General features: G+C 36.4%; 1 protein-coding gene and 2 non-coding genes across 9 annotated transcripts in view; all 3 read right to left on the reverse strand.

Annotated features, from left to right (window-relative positions):
- The window catches only part of CNOT1 (CCR4-NOT transcription complex subunit 1), an 84,708-nt gene that overhangs the window by 19,174 nt on the left and 43,867 nt on the right, over positions 1-21,667 (reverse strand). For 3 of the 7 annotated variants that reach the window (XR_008200861.1, XM_052655248.1, XM_052655245.1), the window contains exons 13-29: positions 20,162-20,402; positions 18,273-18,392; positions 17,410-17,532; positions 17,088-17,239; positions 12,278-12,428; positions 10,898-11,099; positions 9,771-9,917; positions 8,590-8,714; positions 7,883-8,169; positions 6,928-7,006; positions 4,763-4,993; positions 4,307-4,447; positions 3,085-3,264; positions 1,521-1,637; positions 1,081-1,191; positions 659-736; positions 303-480 (exon numbers count right to left, since the gene is read on the reverse strand). Coding sequence is in view for 6 of the 7 variants with exons in the window: in XM_052655248.1 (XP_052511208.1) it covers positions 303-480; positions 659-736; positions 1,081-1,191; positions 1,521-1,637; positions 3,085-3,264; positions 4,307-4,447; positions 4,763-4,993; positions 6,928-7,006; positions 7,883-8,169; positions 8,590-8,714; positions 9,771-9,917; positions 10,898-11,099; positions 12,278-12,428; positions 17,088-17,239; positions 17,410-17,532; positions 18,273-18,392; positions 20,162-20,402 (2,663 nt within the window). In the remaining variant the exon portion in view is untranslated. The remainder of the gene's footprint in view (positions 1-302; positions 481-658; positions 737-1,080; positions 1,192-1,520; positions 1,638-3,084; positions 3,265-4,306; positions 4,448-4,762; positions 4,994-6,927; positions 7,007-7,882; positions 8,170-8,589; positions 8,715-9,770; positions 9,918-10,897; positions 11,100-12,277; positions 12,429-17,087; positions 17,240-17,409; positions 17,533-18,272; positions 18,393-20,161; positions 20,403-21,667) is intronic. The other 4 variants (XM_052655249.1, XM_052655246.1, XM_052655250.1 and 1 more) reach the window with 2 other exon arrangements.
- LOC128064215 (small nucleolar RNA SNORA46) lies at positions 2,428-2,566 on the reverse strand. The gene has a single exon (XR_008200935.1). It is a non-coding gene; the product is annotated as a small nucleolar RNA SNORA46 (small nucleolar RNA).
- LOC128064216 (small nucleolar RNA SNORA50) lies at positions 11,854-11,989 on the reverse strand. The gene has a single exon (XR_008200936.1). It is a non-coding gene; the product is annotated as a small nucleolar RNA SNORA50 (small nucleolar RNA).

A 21,667-nucleotide genomic window follows, 5' to 3' on the forward strand; every position in this document is an offset into this window, starting at 1 on the left:
AGGTCTTCATGCCAGAGCACTTCTTTCTCTAAGACCTCAAACAATGTAACAGTCTGGCTGAAGGAGAACATGAGGAACAACTGATTAATGATATTAGTTACAAATACCACAGACAGAATTACCAGACAGATACACTAAGACAATGCCTAGACATTATTAACATTTCCGTAAAAATTTAGAAGGCTCACCAGAAAGTACACAAAATTGCAACCCCACATTACATAGAAAATTACAATTTGCTATATGCGTGCGAATGTACCATTGAAGAGAATGATAAATAGAGGGTTAATTATCACACTTACTTGTGGTTGTGATAGGAGGGAGCTCCTCTGGCTGCTTGACATCTTTCTTTGGAGCAGAGAGTTGCTCATCTAAGTTCTTCAGGCGATCTTTATCCTTTAGGAGGTTTCCAGGTTTTAGCTCATTGATGTCTAATGCAAGATTCTTACAGAGGACCTCAATTTCAAACTTCAAGTTTAACTGTGTAATTCCAATATTCAATGAGAATATTAAAAATGAATATCCAGCTTCATAATAATAGACAGTATTCTCACCCATTTGTCATAGTGCTCCCCCCACTAAATACCCTCTTTTTCCTGTAAATTTTAATAATGTAAAGGAAGACAGTGTTCCTAAGGATAAAGAGCAACAAACTTACCTTTAAGTCATGTTCCTGATGTAGCTCAGCTAATACATTCATAATAGCCATTGTCCAGGGGTTGGGTGGCCTAAAAACCTGAAGAAAACCATTATGTTAAGCTTGCTCCAAACTCACTCTTTAATATGTATTATCTAAAACAGTTAAGCACTCACACCCATGTGGCCATAATAAAATCCCTAGCCTTCCCACAAATCATATTTCAGAAAAACACCAAAACCCAAAGCTACCCATTAAATTGAGTCCTGTATACTACTGAGCCTCTCAATTTGGAAATCCCAAGCTTCCCTGAGGAAAACTAACTGATCTAGCTCTATGTTGCTAAGAACTGAGGATATAGCCTCTTGACCTTGTGCCAAAACAAACGAACTCTCATTGGATGACTCAAATCAGTCTTCAATAAAACATTAAAATTTACTCACCACACTACGAATGCTAGATTCTAAGACTTTGGCAACAAAGGGCACTACATAGAGCAACTCTTGCTGTCCTTTAACATAAGCCTCTAGCAGCAAAGATTTTACATCCAAGTCCTAGAAAAACAAACACATTTTTTAAATGCTGGGAATATATTAGAGAATTCCTTATTCAACATCCCCAATTATACTCTGCCACACTCATCCCCAAAACTGGAATCAATAATTGACCCTCACCTTATGAAAAGCCAGGGGTAACAATCATACCTTTTGTTTATCTTGCTAAACATTGTTAAGGCCATGGGCATGCAATTAGGGATTCAAAACATGGGCCAAACCTTCACAGACACCCCGTCACAACAGCCCCAAATAACGTCAAGATTTTTAGGTAGAATATGCTGTATGAACATTCTCAAGTTTTACATGAGCCTTTGGTTAAAACTCACAGTGTGTAAGATTGGTTTATTTTTAGCTAGTGTAATCATTCCTAGCCAATGTCCCAAGTTCTTCAGCAAAGACCGATCGGAGAAATTGGCTGCAGCTTTATCAGAGGTCAGGAGTACCTGAAACAGTGTAGGATTAAAGAAAGCATGAAAATGAGCTTATAAAAAAACATTCTCAACTAAATGTTTAAGAATTCCATTATTCTACATTAAAAACAAGCCGTCAATACTGAGAACATGCCCCAAGGTAGATCCTGTCCACATTATCACTGCAATATTTTGTTGTGTTCAGTGACATTTTTACCTTCAAACGTCTTTACATTTAAAAAAAAGTAAAAAAAATTTACAAAACTAAATTTTACAGAACGTAAAAAATATAAAATACATCATATTGACGTGAAATAACACCACGTATCACGTATGGTCCCACAGCAAAGTATTTTAAAACTGAAAATTTTAGCTAAGTTTGAAGCAGTGACCCAACTGCAAATCTATTTTGAAGAGCTACATTCAATTCAAATGAAGACTACCGCTATGATTTTTAAGTCCTTCCCAGACAGCAGGCATACTAAGGAGTATAAGAAGACTGCAGTGCTCTGTTGTGATTTTTAGCATTATCTTTGGAAACAACTAAGATTACTTTCTGGAATACACTGTAATATCGCTTACACACTTCGAGAAGACCTAATCCATTTAATCAATTCTCTACTTTTAACTTTCTTAAGGGAGACAGAATCAACACTCCAGTGTCTTGCATACACTCATACATTCATTTCCTACATAATACCTTTTATGGCTATTAGTTTAAATTTATACTTTTGTCTAAAAGAAAGAATCTTTTGATCCAAATCATGTGGAAATTTTCATATCCCAACAATCCCTGCTATCAAATGACAAAGGCTGAATTTAGTTATGTTCCTTAACTCCATACAGCAACAGCAGAATGGCACAAAGTCAGCTGTGCAATAGAAAGGAGCCAGGAATTCTTTTGCACTACAGCGTAACCAAGAATAGGGAAAATTCCTATTCACAGGTTTAAATATAGTGCTGGTTCCTAAGCCAATATCCCAAGTTATTCAGCCAAGAATGCTTTCAGCTATATGCTGGTTCACACTGTTTTCTTTAAAAATTATTCCTCCAAAGAAAAATACTTAAGATATTATAGAACAAGCATTAGCCCATTAGGAAACGTTTGGCCTTAAAAGAAACTGAGAATCTTAAACGGCTATTTTACGACATTCAAGAATCTTGAGATTTCTGGCATTTAAGACATAAATGATGGTATGGTACAGAATGACGAAAATGAGTATGTCTATAAGACTAAATTCTTCATGAAAACTTAGTTCTGTATTTGAAACAATGCCTAAAGCAACCTGCATAAATACTGTAACAAATACAACATACAGGAGAAAACAATATCCCCTAATTCCACCTGTGCAATCAAATATTTCCAAACTAAAAACAGTAGTAAAAAGAAATGCAAAGGTTTGACAGAAAACAAAATTCTGTAAAGCAATTATCCTTCAATTAAAAAATAAATTAAAAAAAGAAACACCAGAACACTTACTTTGATGTTTCTATAGGTCTCATTCAGAACCATCTTATTAAATTCAGGATTTTTCAGCGTGTCAAGGAAGTTAGAATACAGGCTGTGAAAGTTTGGCTCAATACTGACTCTCTTCATAACCAGGTATTGTGAAACCCAAGGCATAAATTCTTCCTTCACAGTTTCTTTTAGTTCTTCAACCTAGCCAACCATTACAACACAGGAAGTATTCAATTAAGAGGATAAAATACAGTTTTATGTTTCGTTTCTGTGAACACAACTACAGTGTATGGCTCCTTGCAAAATTAGATGCTAAAGCAACATGCTACATCTCCCCAATTTTACACAGTTGCTATCAAGTACAATATATTTAAGTCCATTTAAGTACAGAGTCAATCATCTCTTAAGCTGGGTAATTATAACTGAAACATCTATGATCACTTTAAGCTTTAAAATTGAAAAATATGTAGTCCTTCATCCCCATCTTACTTACTCTCCATTTGAACAAAAGAAGATAAGTTACTAATCTACAACCTGTTATTAACAAACCTGATGCCAGAACTATGTTTTTCTACATTTCTATCTCTAGGAATTATTTGTAAAGTTTGAAACTCTTCTTCCAAAAACCATGCAAAATGCTTCAAAAATTTCCCCTAATCAATTATGGTGAGACTCTCAAAGACAGTACTTGCATTATAAATTATATTTCAAACCCTTTTGTTTAGGCTAATTAGTATTGACGAAAACAGACATTTCCAAGTATTATCTTAGCATATAATCTTGTAAGGTAAGCATCAATTCTTTTCACAAGCTGTTAATGATCTCTGGGAGGATGTGAATTGGGACTACAAATACAAATGAAATTCCCATCATGAAATCATTTTCAAGCTTACTTCAAAAAGCCTGTAACTCACTGGAAAACAATACTATTTGGGACTTCCCTAGAAGTTCAGTGGTTAAGAGGCTGCGCTTCCACTAAAGGGAGTGTGAGTTTGGTTTGATCTCTGGTCAGGGAACTAAGATCTCACATGTCATGCCATGTGGCATAAATAAATAAAATCAGTGCTATTTAACATCTACAGAATCTACAACCACTAGTTGTATATCCAAGTTCCCTTCATTTTGATTCTATTATCTCCACCTTTAAAAAGGATAGAGAATATCAAATATGAATCCCCCAATCCATCAAGAAAAACAACAGAGAACATTTGTAGTGATATATAAACTATTACTTCAGACTCACCTTTTGTGTCATATTTGACTGGGAGAGGTTGTTGAAGATAAAAGCAATTTTCTCCTGGATATTTTCTGGGGGCTCTACGATTCTCTCAGTTTGATCTGTGGCCACAAGCAATGTATCTATATTTGTTGTATTAATAGAAGGCTAAAGAAATAAAATACATAAAATTAACAAACTGAAATCCTTACTAGACAAATCTTAGGGGTGGGGTATGTACACAGATTCCTTTAGTATACAGAATACATACGGTATGTACAACTGTGCACTTGAAGTGCTGGCAAGAACATGTACTGAACTATTCATGGGGGCTGCATGTGGGAAATCGGGGTGGTAAAGGGAGAAATGCTGATCTTTCATGCTTTTTTAATAGGCATGTGTTATTTATAATAAAGTACATGCTCACTGCTGGATATATTGTAACGCAACAACAAATACAACAAAGAAAGTAGACCTACTTACTGGCACATCTTTCTTAAAGCTGACTCCAGTTGGCCTGGTGACTGTAACCGTTTTAGCAACAGTGGTGGTTGTTGAGGTGGTTACCATAGTGCTAACCTGGCCAGCAAGGGGAGCTTTTGCTGGAACCTGGGCCTGGGCCTGGGCTTGAGCCAGTGCAATACTTCCAGGGGTTGTGATAGAGCCCTGCATTTTCACAGGAGGATCTCTAGATTGCTGTCCATACTCAATATACTATAGGGGTAGAGAGAGAAAAACACATTAAATAAGAATTCTTAACAGAAACTGAAATACTTGAATTAAACTCCCCTCACTTCTGAGAGACTGGAAATCATTTCAGAGCACTCTTCTGGTTTATCTATCTCCCTTATATCTTGCCCCATTCTGGTGCATATCCCCATATGTCTAATATGTAAGTGGATACCACAAACTTCTGAAGAAATAAAGCTGAAATGTTACTATGCTTAAGTATTTATAAGAGAACCAGTTAACAAAACAAGTTTTAAAAAGGTAGCCACAAATGCTTGCCTATAAATTTCCTTAAATTCCTTCACATAAGTAAACTTAAAGGTTCTAAAATTTATATAATAAACTGATTTCTATTGGATGCTAATGAAAAAAACCACAGCCTAAAACACACTGCAGTGTGAGTTCCCTCTCAGTAAAGCTAATAGCACAAAACAAGAACAATTTATACCACCTAGCCAACTGAAGGGTAAGCAATGTTCTAGGATAAGTTTCATCCCTCTCCTCCACATTTCCCAGTCCAAAAAAATTCCTTCTCCCACACAAATTACAAGACTGACACAGCCTTCCTGATACTATTACCAACAGCTTGTTCCCGACCAAAAACTAGTACCTATGTATATATACCTAACTTTATTAAAAAAAGGAGACATTTTCAAGAAGGAAAAATACAGCCCTTTAAACTGAAATATAAAGAATGACTTCTCTCCTCTTCTCTGGGTAATAAATGTGTTAAAGTGGGAACACAGGATCACTGTTAGTGTGATCATTTTCGTACCATCTCCCTTATTCTCCCTCTCTAGTCTTTCAAGGTCCCAGATCTGAATTTCATGCTCATCTGATTGTAGCAGCCTGTGACTTCCCATCCAAGCTTTTCAAACTCTCCTTTCTTGTCTAGTTTTCAGTACCATAATTTTGGCATAGCCCTCCAAAACCCCTCAATAGGCATGAATACACTCCTGCCTCCCATGCTACAGTTTCCGAGGCTAAACTATCATAATAATACTTTGCACTCCTACAAACAAACCCAGTGGAATGAGGTAGAAAGTGCTGGATTAAACTACACTACAGAATTAAAATCAGTTCAAATTCTGATTTCTTAAAATATGATCTTACAAAGGAGTTCATCTGCTTTGTACTGAAAAAAATAAAATAAAGTTAACAGAGATTAATCAGCTTTCTTTTCTTTTTCTCTGTAAGCTGACTTTGACCAAAGGTAAGATGAAAGTGTGAATATTTAGTAATCATGTAAAATCAACCATTAAAGAAATATTTACAAATTTCAAGAATAGTCACATAACATGGTTTAAAATATTCTCTAGGTCCATTTCCTTACAGACTGTCTCCTTTTTAACCTCAAAGGAATCTAAACAAATAGTTTAAGAAGGCTGTATTTTTAAGAAACACTGATCTAAAAACTTTTATATGCAACAGGTTTGGGGAATTTCCTGGTGGTCCAGTGGTTAGGGCTGGGCGCTTTCACTGTCATGGGCCAGGTTCAATCCCTAGTCAGGGAACTAAGATCCCACAAGCCACACAGAGCAGCCCCCCAAAACCAAACCAAAACAAACAAAAAACCCAAACAACAACAGAAACAAATAGCTCTAAATTAACATCTAAATCAGAGGAACAACTTATATTTTTAGACTCAGGCAGGGATTCTTGGTTAACAGTGAAAGATTTCTACTCCTTGATATAATTATTAAGCTAAAAGAACTAGCAAAAGCCTTTTATCAAATCAAGCAAAACCGCTGCTCACAAAATATAAAATTCCTATTTTTTCAGGGTTAAACTACAAAACAAGCAACAAATAATATATATACCTATGTCAGAACAATCATTAGGCAATCTTAATGCCATTGCAATAAATCCAAATTAAAACAGATAAACCCTTCAATTACTTAGGTGCTGAAGATACTTACCTCCTGTAAATGATGTGGAAATTGCATAAAGTGACTGATCGAAGCCAAGTGCTGACAATACTGGGGATAGTCCTTCAATCTGTCAACAAAAACATTTATTCATTTACCATTTCATGTAAGAACAGAGGCAATACAATTTCAAATTTTTCAAAAGCTAATCTAGGCCATTTCTCCCATTTCTACCTTTGAAATACCTTATTTGAAGAGAATGCCAAAAGGAAGAACAAAGAAGACAGGGAAAATGTGAACTTCACCCTTTCTGTATCAAAAAAAACCTTGTATTTTAAAGGATTTGTTTTACTTAAGATTACAATGAGCCACGAAAACTACTCTCTTTCCAACTAGCTGAATTCCAAATGTTCATGAACAGGTGAAGAGAAAACCAGCTTGCTAATGAACCCATACGATAGAATACTATTCTGCAATAAAAAGAAACTGAAACATGCAGTAACACAGGTAAATCTTGGAAGCATCATGCTGAGTGTAAGAAGTCAAACTCATATACATTGTGTAGGACTCCATTTAGATAATACTCTGGAAAACCCAGACAAATCCAATCAGGGATTGCCAGAGGTTAGACGTGCGGGAAAGTTAACTACAAAGGGGAAGTAAGGGAACTTCTTGAGGGTGACGAAAATATTCAGTATTTTGACTGTGGTGGTAGTGGTGGTGGTACATGACTGTTTGAATTTCAAAGACCTATTAACCTAAAATACTGACTTTCACATATTATAAAGTATAGTTCAGTAAACAAACCAAAAAAAATTGCTATTTTATATTTTTCCAACCACTTATTTGGTAAATACAACGAACTGTTTTCACTTCTTCCTTTTACTTCATAGTCATTAAGGTTACTTAATACACATATAAGGCATAGAAGAATTAGCTGAAAAGCAAGCTACTGTTTCTTCTTTCATTAAAAGAGAGAACCTTCACAGAAAACCTATCCACTCACCTATTTTTAAATCTATCTAGTGCAGCAATCCCAAAATAATACATTTTGGATCCAAAAGGCTTGCGTAAGGCTTCAAGAACGTATCGTAGGGCCAAACCTAATGCCATGTAAGTGACCAGTCCTTTTTCGATTATCCCACCAAACAGGCAAGCTGTTATATGTAACTCTTTATCAGGATATTGGGGGAAGAACCGATATTCTTCGAACAAGTTCCTTAGCATACAGTTAAATACTTCTCGTTCCCTCTTTATGGTAGAATCTTTAAATCTCTGTAGCATTTCTAATACCTGGAAAAAGCAAGACAAAAATCAGATATGCATAAAGGAAACCATTATTAAGAAAGTGAAGTGAAAGTTGCTGAGTCATGTCCAACTCTCTGTAACCCCATGGACTATATCTAGTCCGTGGAATTCTCCAGGCCAGAATACTGGAGTGAGTAGCCTTTCCCTTCTCCAGCGGATCTTTCCAACCCAGGAATCAAACCTGGGTCTCCTGCACTGCAGGCAGATTCTTTACCAGCTGAGCTACCAGGGAATGCACTCCTCAAATATTCTTAATTGATAAGCAGAATATTTAACAATAAACTGAGCTTGAGATAAATATTAAAGAGACATATCAAAACACTAGGTGTTATATTTCACTTTGAAAGAGGCATTTATTTAAGATTTACCTAAACCATAAAGAATTATATCATTCTAGACACTCACCTCATCAACAGACATGGTTGGATGTGGTGGGTGATTATATATTCTCTGGAAATAGCTGTTTGCTTCATCATCTATCTCTTTACTAAAGTGCTGATTTGCCTCTGGCCACACCTGAGACAAGTCGGCTGTTAAAAACAGAAAAGCACAGTGGGCGTTTAGGCTCTTCCTTTACTCCCCCACATTAAGCACACAGGGCCAGAGAGACCAATGTAGTTTGAATTTTAAGAAGAAAAAAAGAAAACCTAAAATGACGTGTTAAAGGGGTCAAGTTTCAATATTCAACTGCTCTAAGGACACAAGAGATTTTAACAAAACTGCCTTACAATCACAGTTCTATCTCAGTACTTTATATAGGGACTTTTCACACCATGAAAGTTCACTAGGTTCAAATTTATAATGCACTTACCCTCAATACAACCTCATTCAAGGTTACTTTATCACCTCTTACATGTAAGAATTACCAATGCATATGCATGAGACATTGATAGAAACACAAAGCATGCTACAAAACAACACTCAGACAAGCCTTTCACACTAACATTTTCAATCAGTTTGTATACTTTCAAACCTTGGATAATGAATATTCAGTCCCAATGACAAGGACATTTATAAGTCAATGATATGTATGTATTTACAAAGACTCCTATGACTTTTAAATACCTTACTAAAGGAGATTAAAAGTTTCAAATTTGCTTTTTTAACATATATGGCAATAATTATGTATACTTACATATCATAAAGTTATAAGATTAAACTATAGTTATTTACTTTATAAATTGGCAAAACTGAAACAGAAATCTGAGATTTTCCTGGCTGCTCTTGATTTGTTTAAAAAACAAAAAAGGTTTATATACATAGATTTAAACTACTGAGTCTTTTTTCTTTACTTTGCTCCTCACTCTTAGGATAACACCTTGAAGAATGCTACCTCTTAACTGTCACCTTGTTCTGACAATTCAGGATGAAAGGTGGAATAATAATATCTCAAATTTTTGTTTTAAAAATTTAAATTCATGATACTCCCGCCGATCTAGGAGGCATATCAACATAATGGCCTTATAACAACATATTAAGACAAAATCAATGTTCTTGTCCATATATCTCTGGGGACAATAAATTGGACATGTAAGTTATATATGTATCAGTCACACTTCACAATCACAGACAACACTACCACTTACAAGGTTTCATCTTACTCTGCTGGAATGTAGGCTGGTTCAGTCCAGAGGTGCCCAGTTTCCTCTGTACAAAAGGATCGCTATTCACTGCAGGGAGTCCAAGAGCCCCAGTTCCTATACCAGTCAGGCTGCCTGTGCCAAGACCACCTACTAGAGAGAACGAAGGCAGCCGAAAGTCTTATCATTACTCATCTTCTTGACTTTATCAAAGACACAAATTCTTAATTAAAAAGTCATGGTCTTTTGTTAACTCAGTTGCAACTAGGTTACAGAGTTATTACACTGCAGTGAGTCCAAGAGCCCCAGTTTCTATACCAGTCAGGCTGCCATGGAATTCTCCAGGCCAGAAAACTGGAGTGGGTAGCCTTTCCCTTCTCCAGGGGATCTTCCCAACCTAGGGATCGAACCCAGGTCTCCTACATTGCAGGCAGGTTCTTTACCAGCTGAGCCACCAGGAAAGCCCAAGAATATTGGAGTGGGTAGCCTATCCCTTTTCCCGAGGATCTTTCTGACCCAGGAATCAAACCGGGGTCTCCTGCACTGCAGGCGGAATCTTTACCAACTGAGCTATCAGGGAAGCCCAAGTTATTACATTTCACTAATTAAGTTTTAGTACTCTAAACTTATACTCTGGCAATAAAAGGTGCAAACAGCTTAGGAGAAACATGTCAGTACTATGGAGGAAAATGTAAACTGTACTTCCACGTTAAGTTAAAAGCCAAAATATGTGGGAAAGTTCTACTGATTTCCTATCATTTTCAAGGTAGGTGCAAAAAGGCAGGACATATACCTGAATCTGATATATGAATTTATAAAGCTGTGAGTTTTAATCTAAGCCCAAGTTCTTTAGAATGTGATTAACAAACTTGTTACTGTTTACAGTATCATGTGGTAACAGAATCCTTACTGAATAACTCAACTAAAAAATTTATAAGTATAAATATCCTCATTACAATTTGACTAAATTAATGTAATAATGTTTTTCTCTTCCCAGCTCTGGATGTAAAAACAACTTTCACAATTTAGTTTAAGCACTTTTCCTTTATCACAGTGACTCAGAACACTGTATATACACTAAGGCACAATGATGCTTACAAATAATCTGTACCCCTACCCACCACTCCTCTTACCTGGAAGCTGTGATGAAAGTCCTCCAATACCACTGAATGCAGTTGTCTGATTTGGGGTTGAAAGGGGTGGAAATGCTTTTGCTGGTGACTGTGGGGTACTGAATGCAGAACCCAAATTTGGAGGAAAGCCCTGCATACTCTGGGTGTGAGGGGCAGCTGAACCACCTATACTAAGAGATGCCATTCCAGCAAGAGGGTCAATCTAAAGAAAAACATTATAAAAACGTATTAAACACACTTCAAGCAAAGGCAGATAAATGGCACAGGTAAAGCAATCTTTAGCAATAGCTCTTCAAATGCTTAATAAACTGCAAAACATGATGATGCTTAATCCCCAAATCAAGTGTACCGGTCATTTTTCTTAATATATCACAACTATATCACACAATCTGTGATATAGCAGGTTTAAAGAGTCCCTGCCGAAGAACCAGAGCCACAATATAAGGGCTATAAAACTTCAAAAATAACATTTCAGATGAAGTTCTTTGAGGCTGTACTACTAAATATTTAGTAGTGACATGGGGCAATCCTTATAATTTCCAATAGGCCCCTTTATTATAAACAAATCTCAATTAAATTAACTTTTAATACAACAAAAGCATTAGAAATTAGAAATCTAGTCAAAACAAATCTTGTCAAACTTTGAGAATCTTGGGGTTGGAGGAGATCAGCTCTAATTTAAAAAACAAAAAACAAGGTATACTATTCATACCAAAAGATTTTATAAAATATCTAATAACTACACTTCCAAACTTCTTAGTTTGTGACATTATTTCAGACTTCTGTGACTATAGAAAATAATATATGATATGCCTTTTATAAAGTGGTCACTGAAGTGGTTCCCTAAATGCTCTTTTTTAAAATAAACCCCAACCTGCCATTCAATGCAGCTGAAAATAGAAGCGGAATATGTTGCTCCCAGAGAGAAGGGGGTGGTTGGTGTCAGGGAGTAACTTAAATGTACCTTGTTTTTAAAAGAGCAGTTCAGTTGAGAGCTGAAGAGCCCCAGTTATAACAAGTCCTTATGCTCTAGCACTGTTGCTTGGCCCGTGAAGCTACAAACAAGACACATCAGGTTCAAAGGCAGTGCTTATTTCTCAAGTCTGTTATTCTTATTTTAAAAAGAAGCCCTCACCATATACCTAACTAAGTTGTTTTGTATCTTTCCTCTCATAGTCTGTTTAATGATTCAAATCTATTCTCAACCACAATGCCTATTTACAGATCTCCTTTAAGTGGATACTAGACATGCAGTTATCTAAAATGTAATAAATTCAGACAAAAATCTCCTTTGAGCAGAATATTAATGATGATGCAGAAGTTTATTCTATTTCAAATCTATGACCAAATGGAAAGGTACCAAATGTAGTGCTCATTTACCTGAACGGGAGAAATGGCGTCCAAGCTGCTAGCACTAGGAGGGCGTCCTTTTGGCATAACTCCCGGTGGTGGTTGCCTGGCCTTGTTCATAACGTTACTGCAGTTGGCCACCATGGTGAGGATGGTTTCTGATAACTCCTGAGAAACACTCCTGAAGAGACACAAAAAGTGAAAAATATTAATTATTCCCTAGAACACCTAAACAAACAAATCTGGATTTCTAATAAATAGAAAACTTGCTGGAACCTATGGCTCAATTTCCACCATCTCCCATGTCTCTGCATCTATCATTAATCACCAGGATTTTCTGAGCACTGCCTTTCTTGTGAAAATATTTCTTAATACCTCTGAAATTAACCAGGTTTGGGTACAGTGCTGCCCATATGTTTTGAAATACCGCTCTAAGAAACATTCTATATCCTCAACTACTTCATCAAAAATTATACACAAAAGTGGACATTATCAAAGAAAACAGATAAACAATCTTTAAAAATGCCATACACGTATTCAGTAACTGTATTAGGCAAGCATGTAAAAAACTGACTTTTAAAATGTGAAATAGGCTATATGTTTGACAGGAAAATCCACCTTCCTATCACAGAGTGATACTGTCTCCTAAAACTGTGGAACCACTTGCACTCATAAATGCTATGCAAACTTCCTACTGTCTTAGATCTTACCCTCTAAATTCTTAATCATACTGTTGACTCTAAAAAGTAAAAGCAGTCACTCAGACAAGAAAGTTGTTTCTGAGGGGAGGGAGAGGACAGATTAGGATATTAAAAGTACCAAATAAAACTCTGTATTAAACAGTTCAGAGAATTCTCTGGAGGACCACTGGTTAAGACTCTGAGCTTCCACTTCAGGGGGTATAAGTTCAATCCCTGGTCGGGGAACTAACATCTCACATGCCATGAGGCACAGCCAAAACAAACAAATTATTTTTCAGATAAGCACAAAACTATGGGGAAATAGACCAACTGCCTCTGGTTATAATAAATGGAAAAATTGCTATGGAGAAAAATTTTACAGCACCTAACAAAACTGCATATGCCATTTCCCTTTAACCTAACAATTCCACTTCTAGTGGGCCTGAAAATACAATGGCAAAGACGATGGATGCAAAATGCTATTCATTGGAACATTATTTGTGATATATAGTTAAAACAAACTGAACATTCACAAATAGGTACTAGTTCACTAAGGCACAAAACATCTGTTTGTAGAGTGCTGTTGCTACTGCTGCTAAGTCACTTCAGTTGTGTCTGACCCTGTGCGACCCCATAGACAGCAGCCCACCAGGCTCCCCCATCCCTGGGATTCTCCAGGCAAGAACACTGGAGTGGGTTGCCATTTCCTTCTCCAATGCATAAAAGTGATAAGTCAAAGTGAAGTCGCTCAGTCGTGTCCAACTCTTGGCAACCCCATGGACTGCAGCCCACCAGGCTCCTCTGTCCATGGGATTTTCCAGGCAAGAGTACTGGAGTGGAGTGCCATCGCCTTCTCCAAAAAAAAAACAAAAAACCACCCTTTAAATTAAAAGGAAAACTGCTTTAAAGATATCTATGCCATGCCCTGGGTTAATGGCTACAAGTAATAGATAATAATTATCATATTGTATTCAACACAAAACACCTTCAATTGTAAGCCACACCATCATTTTTACATGGTCTACAAAATTAACTGGGTTAATTCTAATTGTAAGAGGTCACCAATGAGATGAATTATCATTTCAAAGATGTTACAATATTAAAACTGTGTATCTTATGATTGATAAAAATGGTTAATTGAAATACTATTCCTTGCTATTTCAGAACTTGCCATAGCTGACAAAATTCCAAACTTAAGAGACCAGAGTAGTAGAAGGAACTCCCATAAATGCTTCACTCACCAATTAGCTACATTTTACCCTATTTATTTAACCATTTTTTCTATAATATCCACTTCTCTCCAAAACATTTTAGATTAGATACATCAGCTGTCTTTTATCCCTAAATACTTTATTGCCTGTTTTCTAAGAACAAGGGCATTTTCTTACATAACCTTGTAAAACAACAATCATGAAATCCAACACAAGCTGGGTAAGGATAAAATAGGCCAGATTGAAATTACATCAATTAATCCCAGAATGTCCTCAACGCTCTTTTTTACCGCTTGGATCAGAATCCACTGCACTGAGTTGTCACATCTCTTTTGCTTCTTTAAGAATTTATCAACTTTTATTTCTCTTTCTTAAACTTGATTTTTTTTAAAAACGTAGAAGCCAGCTTTTTGTTTTTATACAATGTCCCTTGATTGTGTTTGTCTGCTACTTTGTATTTTGCATGTACTGACAGCGAGATTACCACATAACTTACACAATGTTCTTCTCAAGGGCTTTTTATCATGAGGCATGTGTAGAATGGAGCTGGCAACCCCCTGACCAATAAATTAATGTCGTAAATGTCAGATCCAGAGTTCTCTACTGAAATGTTACTAGTTTTCCCCTTTGAGAATCACACAGGTATTCATTTTACTATGCTTCAGAAGTTACAAAAAAGAATATATAGGACAGAACAAAAGGGAGGATGGCGGAGTAAAGACCTCTAAATATTCTCTCCTCCATAAAACCAACTACAACACTAAAAACTAGCCAAAAAAAGGTAGGAGTTGATTTTTCCAGAACTCTAGAAATGAACCAAAAGGCTTTAAAACAGTCAAGGGAAGGAATTCCCTGTCAGTCCAAGAGTTAAGACTTCTTGCTTTCATTTCACTGCTGGAGCCAGGGATCAATCCAGGTAGAGCAGTGCAGAGTGGCCAAGGGAAAAAAAAAAAAAAAATGAGGGCAATTTTTCTTCCAGAAAGATGATTACTTCTTGGTAACAACAGCAAGCTTTATGACATCTTAATTTGCCCAACTCTGACGCTTCACTCAGAATTAAAACACAATCACAGTGAAAACCAGCAAGCAACCTGACAACCACCAGATCAAGAGGGCTCAGAACTGGGCTGAAACATGTTTAAAGTTCATTCTCAGAGAAAAGTAAGGTCGCTCAGTCACGTCCGACTCTTTGTGACCCCGTGGACTGTAGCCCACCAGGCTCCGCTGTCCATGGGATTCTCCAGGCAAGAATACTGGAGTGGGTTGACATTTATAATCATTATTTCACCTATCTGAGGATTCCCTGTGAGACCACAATGGCCGGGTTGTCTATACTGGACCTAAGAACTGACTCAGGGCAAATAAACTCTTTCCCATGGTTATCTGCAGAAAACATTTTAAAGGTCATTGTTTTAACTTCCTGAATGCCTAAGGTGTAGAAGATAACAGTCTGACCAAACAACAGGCTAACGAAAAGTTTAAAAGGAAAACGTCAGATGATTCCCATGGGTGGAAATCTGAAAAGCTCTCCCATTTCCCCAGGAATCTAGAAGGCATAATGGTGTGTGTGTAGGGTTGTGCTAGCATCTAAAGCTGTGCCCCTGCCGTGACAGACCTAAGAAGGCCCAAGTTCTTAGGTTCAAGCCCAAGTTCACTTCAAGCCAACCTTCAGGTTCTGACTAAGAAGCAAGTGAATACCAAAGTGGACTTGTCAAGAGACCAACTTAGGGTTAAAGATGTGCCTGGACATAGCACACAGAATCACAGGGTAAAGCATAGCTTACTGATTCCAGAGTTTAGTTTAACAAAACCTCCAATCTTAGCTAACAACAAAGCTTATCCAAAGATATCAGTGACCAAGGAGGACAAAGAATACAGGTATTACTGAATTCGTTCAGAAAAGAGCATTAACAAAACAAAAAATCCTTGAGTGGGTTTTCGAGAATTGTGATTTTGAGAATTGCCATATTAAACTTTCCAGCTTTCAACCACAAATAAGACACGCAGCACACACCTATAACCAAATTAACTAGAAAGAGAAGATAAGGTAACTCCCTTCAATGTGAAACATAACTATAAAACCCATAACTAACATTATAGCTAATGGTCAAACACTGGATACTTTCCTCCTAAATCAGCAACAAGATAAGGCTGTCTGTTCTCACCACGTCTATTCAACTTTAGACTGGAGGTTCAAACAAGAACAATTAGACCAAAAAAAAAAAAAACCACCTCTCTATTCAGATACCATGACTTGTATCAAATATCCAGCAAAAAGCATGATTAAAGAAATGCAAACATCACTGAAAGAAATTAGAGAAAGCTAAAGAAATGGGAAGATATCCTAGATTTGTTAATTGGAAGACTTAATACTATTAAAATGGCACTATCCCCTGAGGTGATCTAAAGATTCAACGTAATCCTTATCAAAATCCCACTGGGCTATGTAATTTCTCTGCAGAAATGGACAAGCTGACCCTAAGAGTCTTATGAAAATTAAGGAACCCAGAATGACCAAAACAATTTTGGAGAAGTAGAGAGCAAAGTTGGAGAACTCAATACTTCAATTTAAAAATTTACTTAAAAGTGAAAGTTATCAACACAATGTGGTACTGGCATAAGGACAGGCATACAGATCAATGGAATAGAACTAAGAGCCCAGAATAAACTCATATTATGTGCAACTGATTTTTCAGAAGATAGTTCCAAACGGAAAGACCAGTCTCTTCAAACGACTATTCACATGTAAAACCATGCATTTGGGATCCTATCTCACACCACACATTAAAAAATTAATTCAAACAGATCTCATATTTCAGTAGTATAGTACTTTGGACTTAAAACCCACTGGATTACCTTAAATGCTGTCATTTTTAATCATTCACACCCTCTTTCTCAAATCAACAATTATCCACACAATCCAGTTCCAGTATTAAATACTCTTCTTACCCTGCACAAGCTTGTAAACAGGCCAACATTGTCGCCAGGGTTTCTGGAGGAAGTTGAGCACTTTTGGGCTGATCTTTCTCTGGGGCAAGTCCACCCAAAATAGAAGGACACCGTCTCTTTAAAAAAGTCATACAAGCCTGGATAAAAGGCTCCTGAAAACGAGAAAGTCTTTCAGTGTATTTGAAACTCATCATTAATTGATTTCAGACTAAGCACTACAACTCAACTCCAGAATATAGTAATAACATTTTCATTGCCATTTTCTTCAGTTATCTTGACCATCAAAACTTAAAAGCAGTAATAAATGGACAATCCCACTTACTCCATGCTCTCGAATTTTATCTGTGAGCCACTTGTCAAGTTTGAGGTATTCACGACGTGAAGCAAGTGCAGCAAGGTCAATAACAAAGGCAAATGGAGTACCATTTAGCAGCATTGACAAAGCCTAAAGAAAAAGAATATTAGAAACTACGAGTCAAGCAACTGAGTGACTTTTCTGTCCTATTTTCTGTTTCCAGTTTTTATTTTCACAAACAAGTCTAAATAAAACATTGTTAATATTTTCTTAATCAAAATTTTTTAAACAGCTTAGTGTATATCAATGGTAACACTTGTCCCTAACTATACGATCACATTTCAAAGACAAACACATGACTTTACCTTCACAATAAACTTTACCCTGTGTTTTTTCAAATAAACCTAAAGCAAAGCAAAACACAAAGCATGAAAAATTATCTTTATCCATTAAAAAAAAAAATCTAAACTCAGGCTTCCTCTAACCTAAGTACAACTACAACACCAGTACTGTGTACATCAAAGACATCAAGAATCAGACTATTTGTCAAAAGAATCCGTTAATGCTGATGAAATCTGTAAGAGAGTAGACAGCCAACCAGTTTCTCCAAAAAATTGTATCTCACAGATTACATCTAAGAAGATATCAATATCACTTGCTTTAAAACAGCCCTTTAAGTATCATAGAAGACCAAACAAAACTCAGTGAAATGTAAATGAAAACATTTTTACATCTCTAAGGAACCACTTTTCTTCCAACCTCTTTCTACCTATAAGGAAAAACTCTAAATTTCATCCATTCTAGCTTAGAGTTACATATGACTTATTCCTAAGACACTTAGAATTTTTATCATCAATAAATAAAGTGTTACTCTGTCCCTCCAAGCTCACCTTCAAGTCCTGGGCCACATCAAGTATTCGAGACAATTTGGCCTGGTCATACTGCTCCCCTCGCATGTACCATTCTGCCATTGCATGCATGATAAGTTGGCGGATTGAGGGAGACTGTCCCTAAGAAAATAAAAAAGGGAGTTAAACAGCAATACCACTACTAATGATTTTGATACGCTGTTGCAACTGCTATTACAAACACTGATTTCACCTGTACTCATGTAAAATTGAGCTGTATCAGTGCAAATAATAAAGCACTGATTACAGTGACTTGTGTTGCCGGGGGAGGGGTATTATTTCCACATCTTCTAAATGATGCCTATCCCTAAACCCTTAGGTCATATACTCACTACAACAAATCTGTCTTATAAAACATTTTCAAAGGCAAAATATGATGTGAACATGAGGGTGCATCAAGTTTACATGATCCTTTAAATTCAATTACATATTACTGGCCTATAAAGACAAAACAGTTTCAGATAATCATCTCTCATGCTGCACAGGGCCATATTTTTTCAGTATTTCTGGGACTAGAGTTTGTACATCCTAAATTTAGCTATTATCACAAACAATAATGCTCATATTCTATAATTATTCAAAAAAATTTTTTTAAAGCAGAAAACAGCCTGTCTTTGCAGTTGAATGATAATTTAGCTAATGTCTCTCAGAGAAGCAACAGCAATTACTACTACTATCTAAACCACTTTTCAGTAACTGTCTCAGAGTGACAGAAAGCCCAAGTGGAACAAGTATCTAATCAGGAGTGGTGATGCATGTCCCTTCACTGTGCCCTCTCTCACAGATGTATTGAGAAAAGTCTAAGAAGGCCTACGCTGCAAACTTCTGGTTAAATGTTTGATAAACACTTTGTAAACTTATCTCTCATGTGATTTCAGTCTCCAGCAATGCAGGTGGCCTGAGGAAAGGAATGGGACCAAGGCTAATGTTTTTCAAGTTTTATCTGGTATATAACAAACAATAGCAGGAATATCTTAGAGGGGCACTTGGTATACAGGGGAAAACAACTGCTTTTTCTTTTTTTGTGTGTGTAATAAAGTTTTATTAAAGTATAATGGAGATAGAGAAAGCTTCTGACATAGGCATCAGAAGGGGGTAGAAAGAGTACCCCCAACTGCTTTTTCTTAAAGCCTCTATATGTATCTGCAGGCTACTGGGAAGGAGGGGAAGATCAATGGACAGAAGAGTATTTACTTGTCAATACATCCTACAAAATTGGGGGGGAGGGGCACAAGGGCTTGAAGACTCAGTAGGAACCAAAATAAAATTTAAATGCTGGATTTAAATTTAAAGTAAAATTATGTCAATTCAATTGATCTGTGATATTCTCTCATTTGCTGTTAAGAAGTAAAACGAGAACCTCCTGTTTCTATTAAGCTCTGTACTGGTACCCTAGTGATACAATTTTCATAATAATGAAAATTTTTTTTTAATTGTCCTGCCTCCTTGCTCTTTCAAGTTTTATACTTAATACCTACATGATGCTAAAAGATAAAATAAATTTTATGGAAGTATGACTTTCTCAAGAGAGTCAGGATTCCAAGTTTGACAATTTCTCTAGTTGAACATCATCAAAAGAATGTCTATTATGCAGAAATAGAATCACAGATGTAGGAAACTAACATAGTTATGGGGGGCGGGGATTGGGAATGACATACACACATTACTATGTACAAAACATAACTAAATAAGAACCTACTGTACTGCACAGGACGCTCTACTCAACACCCTGTAACGGCATGTATGGGAACAGAATCTAAGAGAGTGAATACGGGTACGTGTAACACTCACTTTGCTGTACACCCAAAACACAAATCAACAAAAAAAATTTTAATGTTGATTATTAAGATAAAGAAATGGTCATATCTTACCTGTCCATGCCATGCATAGTGCAAAATTATAGCTGAGTTAGGGTGGTTTCCAAGGAAAATTGGCATCAGAGTGGAGATGAGTTCATGGCGTAAGGTGTGCCAGGAGGTGTTGATTTGTAATAAGGCCAATACCAGCATGTCTGGACAGTGTTTGATAGGGAAGCTGAAGAGCTGTTTGACTTGCTCATATTGCCCTACCTCTGCAAGCCTTAGCAGAGATTCAATCAAATCCAAGCTCTTCCTAACAAGAATGGAAATAAGATAATCTGTCAGTGAAAATCTAAGGACACAAAATCCATTTTCCAAATAAATGATACCAGCTATCAAGGCAAAACCAAGTTGCTGTCATCTTTTAGTATTTGAAAAATATTTAAATTGGTGCTGATTCATCTCAAATATATAATGCTGGCATGCTTTCAAACTAACTTTAAAAGCCGTCCAAATTAACAAAATAAGTGATGAAGGAGCAGATGTGACTGACCATTTGCATAACCATGGACCTCCTCACCATGAAAATCTTTTTGTGATTCGAGTGAAAAAAACAGTATCAGAGTTTAGAAACAGTCAAAAATTCAATAAAACATAAACACAAGAAACATTCTACATAAAAATACAGCCTGACTCACACAACACTGCAAATCAACTATATTTCAATTTAAAAAGAAAACCCAGCTGGAACACTTACTTTGGTAACACAGTTTTAACTTATGTGCCCCTCTTGATGTCATACAAGTCCAGAAGTGAACAATACCTCCTATGAATTCTTCTTGCCCTAAGAAGCTAAATGTGCTTGGCTTCAGTCAAGCCTCAAATCTTACTAATCCTAGTCCATAAAAACTATGGAATAGAGATCAAATTAAATACCATGAGGAAACAGATACCCTATACCATAGGGAAGACTATAGGATGCTACTTTTCCATTAAATCAATGGTGAAGAATTATATTTTTAAAAATGGAGGAAGAAGACTTATAGAATGAAAGAAACTATGTACGTAGACCAGACCTTGTTTGGACTCCCAATCATACAAACTGTTACAAACCATTTTTGAGACAATTAGGGAAACCTGAATATACAGGTGTATCAAGGAGTTATTAAATGTATAATGACATTTCAGTTTTATAAATTGGAAAGAGGTCTTTATCTGTTAAAATAAAATGAAGAAACACTGCTATACACATTAGTCTTAACAGGAGGAAAAAAAAAAACCCAACCCAGTAGATCCAACATTGGCTACACCTGAACATCTGGGGAAACGATACGCTTCAGAACAGACCACTGCTTGGGTCATTCTTTCAGAACAGGTATCAGCAAACAACATTCGCAGGCCCAATCTCACACTGCCTAATTTTTATAAATACTGTTTTGCTGGAATAGAGCCACACCCACATTTATACTGTGCTACAATTTAAGAGTTAAGTAGTTGCACAGAGACCATCTGGCCTACAAAGCCAGATGTTAAACCCTTTACAGGCAAAGTTTACCATCCTTTGTTTTATAAGATGAT

This window comes from Budorcas taxicolor, chromosome 18, assembly GCF_023091745.1.
Source record: "Budorcas taxicolor isolate Tak-1 chromosome 18, Takin1.1, whole genome shotgun sequence".
NCBI lineage: Eukaryota > Metazoa > Chordata > Mammalia > Artiodactyla > Bovidae > Budorcas > Budorcas taxicolor.